Here is a 9,771-nt window from a genome sequence, read left to right on the forward strand (position 1 = left end):
GGAAGAGCTCCCGCAAGTTCTTTTCTTTTCTTTCTTTTCCTGAGCTCAGTTAATTTACACTCGTTATATACTTTTTCTCAATGAAGTACCAAGTCATGCAGCAATCTAAATTGAATTAACCATGATCACGTAACAGCTATTTACTTGGTAAAACATGATGAAAATGACAATTTGAGATACAAGTTTCTGGATATTATGTGTACACTGCTGAGAGATTTCTTTCTTACCAGTTCAACCAATTGCATCAACTACATAGCTGTGCGTTCTGTGAGCTTTTAATTGTGAAAACGCCACCGTATGCAGTCGTGGTGGAATGTGCCCCTGCAAAAATTTTATGACCAGTTACACAAAGACATCATGATATAACCTATGAACCGCTTGGAACCTTCCTGTAGCATAAATGAGCCCACAACCACTCTCCTGGGAGGAACAATACGAAACTAGTTCCTGCTGACACATAGGTAATAAAACAAAATCTGTCATCCGCTTTCTCCACTCTTATATCTAAGCAGCGGAGAAAACAACTCCGTTGCATATTATTCTGAACCCAACTTTATAGGAACTTCTGATCTCTTATCCTTGTAATGAAGCAGGCAACTTTGGGCCCTAAGCCAGTACTATTAATTGAAAGAAAAGTAGAAATGGAAGTTTCTTCTCATGCCTTGAACTTCTGTGAGATTTTTCCAACGCTACCTTTGCAATCTGCAACTACTCTCCTGGCCTTGTCCACAATCACTAAGCTGAACCCCGAAGCACTTTCCTTAAACTCAATCATTGCATTTTTAGCCTTGGAAATTCCAGCAATTCGGAGCTCAGTAGCGTGATTGGAGGCAACAGAGACCCACTGCTTTAAAGCCGAAATTATCATGACAATCCTCTGAATAATTTTCTCAATAGTAACTGAAGACCTATGTTTCATTTCAGCAGCCATTTCCTTGAGCTTCTTCACCAATGTCTCCCCTCTACCAATTGTCTCATCAACAGGAGGCTGATCCCCGGCAATAAGCCATGTTGTTCCAATAGATGCATCATCCTGGAGGTCTCCGTCAACAACGATTTTGATGCCATGCCTCTCCCATCGCTCTCTGGCTTCCTCAAGAGCTTTGGCCTGTTCTCTTGCTCTTTTAGCCTCCTCCTCTGCCCAAGACCTGGTAAAGTTACAACATTTAATTTATTATCCGATTAAGTATTTCGTATAAGAAGGCTTCAAAAAGCTTAAAAGGTTCTTAAACTGACAGTTGAATGAAGTGGTAATTCAAGAGAATACTCCATTTAACTCGTGTATATATTACTATCATGGTAATACAACTAAGGTATCAACTCTATCTAACAATGCTATCATGCATCAGTATAATTTATTAGAATATACATGACCTTCACACGGTGACAACTATGCAATTCAACAGGCCAATTAGTAAAAAAAGAGAGCATATATGCTTGCTTCAGCCAATTAAAACATGAGACCTCCTAATAAAACCAGGAGAGTACATGATACTGAATAAACAATATCATATTTAGCATAACTTTACTAATTTTGATGTAGCTGTCTGCTGCGAGATATCATTTCCTGCACTGAATGTGACTACACCTAGTTCCACTCATTAAGTAGCCTAGAAAACATGTGCATATCAAACATGGTCTTGAACATAACACATACAAAAATGAGATTGCTTAAAGAAAACACCATAACTTCTCAGTATACAAGTAAAAACAAACTTACCTGGCCATGATCAAAGCCTTCCTTTCAACCTCCAGCTCATACTGTAACCTAATAATGACCTGGTTCTCACTTTCAACTTCCTTACGAAGTTTGTTCATTCTGTCCCTCTCAAAAGATATCTCCAGCTTGTTACTCATGAGATTCTGTAATTGCTCTTCCACTTCATGCCTTAGCCTTGAAAGAACTTCCATTTCTGACTCAACAGTAGCATGGCTCGTAATAAGAGCATTTTTTTCTTCCTCTCTTTGGGTTCTTAGCCTGTTTAATTCTAGCCTTGCTTCTTCAGCCAGTTTCTCCAAGTCTTTTGTCTTCTGCCTTTCCTTGGCAAGCTCTTCTTCAAAGCTTGCATTGAGATCTTTCTCTACTTGAGCCACTAAGGTAGTATGCGCATTCACGGCAGTTTCTGCCAATGATTCTGCTTCAATACGAGCAAGTTCCTCACCAACAACTTCAGCAGCATCACCAGTTGCAATTGCAATGGCAGCTTGTGCTTTTGTGACAGGTTTATCAGGTTGGAAAAGTCTAGTATAACCTATTGTTATGAAAATTAATGATAAATTTCCTTCATTGACCCAAACCCATAAAACAAGCACTATAGATTAAAAGGATTACCAAAAGCAAGAGCTGTAATGCCTTGTTCTCCACCAGCAAAGTCAGCTATCAAAGCAGGCCAAGCATCCGGATTTATCTTATCAACGTCTATGTAGCCAGTGCACTGGTATAGATGCTGATCAACAGAGATACAATTATGGTCGGAACAATACAACATGTCTTAAAGAATTTTAATCTTAAAATAAATCATAGAATATATTTTTCCTCAAGTTTACATTTTTATCAACTTCTGGAAGTTGCCTTCTTTCTAATGCCATCTTCCAGCTAATCAGATCTTGACGAGACAAAGGACTGCCAGTCACAAAGTTTAGCGATACAAGTTAAGCTGTTAGTTATGCATGAACACCAAAATATGGCTGTGAAATCCCATGATTATCACCTATCAGGGGAGAAAAGAACATAGTCATCCAGAATATTGACAGAAACATCCAAATCTGATCTTGAAAGCTTGCTAGAGATTAACCCAGCTTCTGCCAAGCCTATAGTGTGAAGTACATAAATGAAAACATTGGTGATTGAATGATGCTTACAAAACAACAAGCCAAGATATTAAAAATCAAATGCATCCAGTATCTAGTATCTAATCTGATAATTAAACTTCACTAATTTCATACCTTGAATGAATGGAAAATCAGGATCTTTAGGTGTAACATCATCAAATGCAAGTTCAGTCAGATTCTCAATGTACATTGCTGGATACACTTTTGAAAAGGTGTTCCTGAATAGAAAACAAACGATCAATAGTTTGTATATTCAAACAAGGTCAAACAACAGATCAAGTTCAGTACACAATTCATAAAATATGTCAGAGTGGCCCCACATCAGCATCATGTTTAGAAGGCATAAATTTAATTCTTGTCAAGAAAGTTACCTAGAAACCTAGGGGACCAACTAATGAGTAGGGGCACCACCTAATTAAAGTGCAACTTATCCAATGAAAAATAACTGACATGCTATTTTAAGTTCCAACATGATGTGTTACAATGTATTAAACCTAGAAAAATGTCAATATATAGCATAATTTACACCTTAAAATAGGTGGAAAGATATACCTTGAAAAGACATTGCTTGCAGTTACTAGCCAACGAGCATACTCACGACGAGTGCATAAATCACCTGGTTGAGCATCCACCTCAATGACCTACATGATAAATTTGACATGTCAACTTGTGCTTTTATGAAAGTTATCTACCACTAACAGCCAGAGTGTCTCCAGATATCATTGACTATTTTGTATTTTCGTAGCAAAGCTTACTATTTTCAAAGAAGTTTGAATGTACCTTTACTATTCAGAAAATTAATTTCTTGAAAAACAAAAGGGACTTGGATTTTTGGAAATCTAGTCACTGGAGTTTCCCTTTTTTGGTAAACATGGTAATTAAGATCATTATATATTATCACCAAAATTCATAAATATCTACTTAAAGAGCAGAGCAATTGCACCCTGGCTTATCCCACTCAATACATGAAACCCCAAACTTCAATTATCAAACAAGCCTTCTTCCATACGTATGTGTCAGCTACAGGACTCCAAATTTGAAGGATCCATGGAACATCAGAAAAATATATATATGACCTGTAATTAACAAACTGCTCGGTGCCTAAATTCAAGGCCAGGCTAGAGAAGGGAGAGGTTAACAAATCTAAAGACTAACAATACAACAGCATTTTTGTAAATGAGAGAATATTAGGCCAGATTCTTTCTAATGTCTTTTTAAAATATTAAAAAGTACCAAGTTTCATACATTAAGAAAATTTTGGAAAAAAAAATATGATCATGCTGATATATATATATATACATCGAGGCTAAGAAAGCATCAACATCAAGAAATGAAGATTAGTTTCATTCTGTACAACTAAAGAATAACTTTTCAGCACACGAGTATATTCAAGAAACAAGAATCCCAGATTTGGATTCTTGTTTCTTATACAATGGATATTCATCTATGAATCATTTTATACAATGGATCTTGACCAACATGATTCTGGAAGTGATACATCTACTGATCATTTAAACATGATACAATCATTGGGAGAGAGGCCCTGTTTCCTAAAAGACATAAGCATAATTTAAACCTTGATTGCAACCTTAAAATACCACTCCACCAGTTTGATATAATGGACATGGCCAACCTGATTGTATCAGCAATCCATATAACATTAGATCTGAGAATAAGTTGGACAAAATCTTTAGTGGCAAAAAAGCTCAACATCTATTCAATTCCTCTTTTTAAATAAAGCAAATTTACAAAGAAGAAATTAAAATAACTGAAGCATGAGGCAGCAACTATATCACTCATGGTTCTGCACAGCTCTAGTGCCTAGTTTCTCAATCAAGCTGGTAAATCTCATAATTTCTATGGATTAATAGTTGAATCCAAAGACTATTTGATCAAACTGATGCAAGACAAACCAGGAATATTGCCAAGGCACCAGCATGGATATGAATTGTAGATTCTGATGCCCCCCTATATAGCATGAAACCACTGAATATGAGAGAGAATCGGCATGATGACACGGCCAGCATATATACACACACACACACACACACACACACACACACACACACACACACACACACACACACACACGTCCATATAGGGTTTCTCATGCAAGTCACAGAGGCATGACCCGGAAGCCACTGGCCTGAATAGCAGGCCCACCCACTTTTTGCCCACCTCTGCCCACTTACTCTGGAGGTACTTGCCAAAGATTAAGGGGCACTGTGTTTATGTGGTGTGGTACTCCCTGGTTGCAACACTTCATAGGATACAAATATTAAAAAAGATTAAGGAATTATATGTACCCCCTAAAATTAATCAGTCAATTGACATCAAATCAAAGCATGGAAAAGACTCAACAGAATTTTGAAATATGCAAAAAAGCCTTTATCATCTCATACATAAGAGCACAAGTGCGGCCCATGCTGCTTCTATCATATAGCATTTGATTAGGAACAAAGTATTAATCCTGACAAAAAAAATTCATAAACAGTACTATAATAAATCACATAAAAAACCTTCATATAAATCAATGTTGAGCAACACGTTTAGTGAGTCTTCATACAAATATAAGAAAAACCACATGTCCTCTTTGCCATAAGATAAATTATATAGATAAGAACATCTATTTTTTCATGAAATATGATACTGTTTCATAAGATGACAAATTATCATGTAAACATATCTACATGGGATCAAGGCAAAGAAAAATTCAATAACTTCAGTATCTCATGAACTACAATAATGTTAAAGCATACTGGTATACCTTTAAAACCTGCAATGCTGCCAGTGCATGCCCCTGAACCTGATCAACAAATGCAGGAACCAAAATCTTTCCAGGGGGTACCTGTTGAGCTGCATAGACGAGAGATGGAGCTGGTATACCAGAATGGGAGAAAGATTTCTTAGGCAGAAGTGACTCAAACAATGAGTTTCTTTCAGTTTCATTGTCACACTTTAAATCAGGTTCTTTTTTAGTAGGATCTGTAGATACCACTACAGACTGTACTGAAGCTAAATCACTGTCATTTAAGTTATGTCCTCCTGCAGAACTAATTGAGTCAAATTGAAGCATCTGTTCTTCACTATGATCAGGAACCAAGTCAAAAAGCTTTTCTATAGGAACAGTCTCATTTTTGTCATGCACTATTGGACACTCAGTGCAGTCCTTTGCAGGTAACTGCAGCATGTTATTCTGTTCAATATCCTGATCCTTCAAAAGAGACACATTTGCTACGACATCTTCAAAACTGAACTGGTAATCTATTTCATCTGAGTCTATTCTTTTGGCATCAGGTGTTATTGACTTGCTGGGAACCTGGCTCTCAAATTCACCTAAGAATTGTGAAGGAGTTTCAGAATTTGAGTTAATAGTTTCCTCATGATTATTACTTATGCCATTTGTTGAAGCAGTATTAACAGAAGTTAAGTCTACAAGAGTAACAGTACCATCGGCATTCACATCTTTTCCGATACCTGACTCCAACGTATCAAAAGTCGTAGTGCAACCTAAATCATCCGATTTGGATGTTTCATATGAAAAACCATCTTCATAAGTAGGCAATTCATGTGTGCTGTTGCTCAAGCCAGCAAATAGAGGAAGATTATCAACATTTTGGGCCACTTCTTGTTCATCTAGAGTCAAAGCTCTTTTAATTTCAATGACACCCTCTCCAACTGATTTTATATTTTCTGATAATGAAGACTCCAAATCTTGCATGTCACCATATCTGCTCTCACTAACATCTCCATTAACATTTGTAGGGGTAAAATTTTCACTGGTACCTGTCTCATTGTCTTCATTGCGGTCACTGATTATGCTCTCTTCACCAATTGTAACCACATTAGACACCTCACCAACCCGATTATCTTTTTCACTTGCATCAACAGAAGACATTAATATTTCTTGCTCCCTTGCTAATGGTTCCACCTGCTGCTTTGCCCCTGAGGAAAAGAATATGAAAAATTGTAAACACACTCGTAAAAAATGATGCATGGTTAATCTTCTAATTTTAAAGATTTAGAAGGAGGGGAAATAAGTATGAGCTACATAATATCTTAAAGAATAACATTCAACCAACCATGGCAGAAAAAACAAATTTGCAAAGCAACACTTTTGACTTGATGTTTAGTTTCCAATGGATAGTAATAAACTTGAGAAGATCAAGCCATGGAAAAATATCACATACCAGAAGCATTTTTGTTGACAATAGATAATGTTGCAAATGTAACTCCAGCAGCAAAAAGAACCCCAGCCAGCCATGCTCCCAGCATTTCTGAAAGCGAACTACTAGAGAAGTGTCATTAGTACTCCAAAAACCATAACAGCAGCATTTAAGCAACACAAATAAAAGGGGTGCTAACTACTCAAGATTTATGACAAGAATATTTGACCTTATTTCATCAAAAATTAGTGAGCCTCCGGTTATTAACTTTGTCTAATACAAAGGTTTACCCAATATCCATATTTAAATCTTGCTTTCCACGATATTTCAAAGCCATAACAGAACATCTAACTCATGTGGGAAATTCATCAAATAAGATGGTTAGGTGTCCTGAAAGATCCTGCAAATTCTAAGAAAAAGTTCTTAATTCATCAAACAAAATACTTAGGTGTGTCCTGCAGATCCAGCAAATTCCAAAAATAGTTCGGAAATTACATGACTATAAATTTAAGAGTAACTAGTTAACTTTTTTTTAAGGGGGTCTAAGAAAATCATTGAATTAATAAAAAGTGCATCAAAAGATTCCTACAAAATTAGATCTAGTAATAATTATTGGCAGGCTAGGAAAAATACATCATCTGAAAGTGTTATTCTGACGGTCGTTTAGAGTAGCAAATATACACTTTTCAATACAAGGAAAGCTTAAATACCCCAAAGGGATTAATAACTCCTAAGTGAGAAATAAATCCTGAAGCTATGAACAACCTGCTCTTAAGCAACCCTAGCTTAGTGATACAGATGGTTGAACCAAATTATACCATGCCAGTTAGCACAGTGGTACCCTGTTGCTACCGTACTTACACGTCAAATACTTAATCTAACTATTAACAATGAGTAAAATTGAATATACCTTCAAGAAATTATGAAAAAACATCAACTGTAACCAGTACATCCATAGAAGTGAACACGATCACAATTTACTATCTACAATATAAACCAAGTTTATAAAGAAGGCGCAATGTAAGGTTTAAAGATGCATCACACAGATCAAAAGACACCAATAGTTTATGATGCTTAGGTAATTTATCATTGATCTAGTAAATGAGGCTAGAGCAGATTAGATAAGTAAAGCTGGCAAAAGTAAATAAGGATTGAATTTGCAACTTTAACACAACTCAAGGATACTTGTAGTAAGGAGAAAAAACCAAACATGGGCCAAAAGAAACTTAAAAGTGGGAAAAAGGGATTAAAGAAGATCACAAGGTACAGAGTTAAATCCAAGTGTTTTATGTTTCCATTTTAATAGATTCACCTTCAAATCACCTGTTATGTGGCCAGATGCTTTACAAAACAATAAATGTTATTCAATTATCCTTTCTTTTCCTTACAACCCTAATCCTGAAGGCCAGAAGAAGTCAAATATGTTTGTAAGTTGCTTCTCTCAAACAGAATAGTTATTGTTAGATCTCAACAAAATCAAAACTTAGGTGCCGCCATGATGTTCCTCTTTTAGCATCCGATGAATGAAATTGCCAACGAACCCAATTCACTTAGGACAAGAAAAATAAATAAACGCATAAATAAAAGAATTTCCATGTCAGTAAAGAACTATTGAGTGGTAACTAGTGACAAGTAACACCAAGAAATCCAGAAGCCTCTAAATCGAACAAGCAGAGGAGCCGTAAAACCCAAATTCGTCGCAGAATGTCAAGCGGAAGCGACACTCCTCACCTCGAAGCCCTCCTTTTTTCTTGGACTGCCCGGCGCCGGTTCCCGTCTCCAACCACCCGGCGAATCCGTCTGGCGAGCCATCGGAGCCATTCCAAGGCCGTCCCCCGCCCCCACTTCTTGCCGCCTCTCCGCCGGCGAAAGATACAACGACACGGCGATTAGTCGGGCGGAATCGGACCCGCAGGAAGACGGCAGAGGATTCGCGGCACCTGAAGCCAAACTGCAGCCGGAGCGAGTTAGGTGACGACGGGCACATCAACGCCGCCATCGATGAGCTCGAGGTTTTTTAGGGTTTCCTTCTCCTCGGAACGCAAAGGACGGGGAAGATGAAGACAACTCTATCGGGCAATAACAGGAGAGGATGAGGGAAAAAGGATTAGACGCGATCGCCCTCATCGCTTGTAATTACTTTTAACTGGAGTGGCCTTTGTGGCGACTTCACCGTCCACGACAGGTGAGAATATATGTACATACATAATAAGTTATTTATTTATTTATAAGCAAAATTGTATTTAAATAAGTGATACTTATGTTAAATCCTCTTAGTATATTTTTTTTTAATTTTAAGTTAATTATCATTTCGTTGATAATTAGAACTAAAAATGATATTAACATTTTTAATATGATTATACAGACATTACGTAATTATTTATTTGTTATAATTATTCCTCTCATTTTTAAGTTCAAAAATTATAGATAAATATTATTAATATTCATAGGTTTATTATCATTTGATTATTAATTAAAACTCTAGTTGATATTAATATGTTTTCAAAAAATATTATGATTATAAAAAAAATTAGTTATATGTTTTTGGATAATTTATCAAATATAATTTCTAGTATTAAACTTTTAGCAAATGATGCTTTTGAACCTTAGATCTATGGATTAATTTAATCCAATCTAAACATCAAGTCAAACTTTATTGAATTTACAAATAAGTGTAATGCGAATTACATTCGAGTATAACCAAAAAAAATTTATCAAACAAATCCAACCTTCTTCACAACTACAAGCTTATGATTATAAGATATTTGGTATC

The 9,771-nt window shown here is 36.3% G+C and overlaps 1 protein-coding gene across 8 annotated transcripts; it reads right to left on the reverse strand.

Annotated features, from left to right (window-relative positions):
• Positions 1–96: 96 nt before the first annotated feature.
• On the reverse strand, positions 97–9,125 carry LOC135583148 (uncharacterized). 8 transcript variants are annotated; one of them, XM_065151464.1, is made up of 11 exons: positions 8,730–9,125; positions 7,023–7,109; positions 6,283–6,777; positions 5,600–6,168; positions 3,385–3,473; positions 2,947–3,050; positions 2,712–2,811; positions 2,548–2,623; positions 2,333–2,447; positions 1,721–2,252; positions 97–1,148 (listed from the first exon to the last, which is right to left on the reverse strand). In XM_065151464.1, exons 1-11 carry the CDS (start codon positions 8,995–8,997, stop codon positions 656–658), a joined length of 2,928 nt encoding a protein of 975 aa, XP_065007536.1. In that variant the 5' UTR covers positions 8,998–9,125; the 3' UTR covers positions 97–655. The 8 variants fall into 8 exon arrangements, with proteins under 8 accessions (XP_065007536.1, XP_065007537.1, XP_065007541.1 ...); XM_065151465.1 differs by having other exon boundaries at positions 6,310–6,777; positions 8,730–9,124; XM_065151469.1 differs by having other exon boundaries at positions 5,600–5,688; positions 6,310–6,777; positions 8,730–9,122.
• Positions 9,126–9,771: the final 646 nt, after the last annotated feature.

Source organism: Musa acuminata, chromosome BXJ3-5 (assembly GCF_036884655.1).
Source record: "Musa acuminata AAA Group cultivar baxijiao chromosome BXJ3-5, Cavendish_Baxijiao_AAA, whole genome shotgun sequence".
In the NCBI taxonomy this organism is placed as follows: Eukaryota; Viridiplantae; Streptophyta; class Magnoliopsida; order Zingiberales; family Musaceae; genus Musa; species Musa acuminata.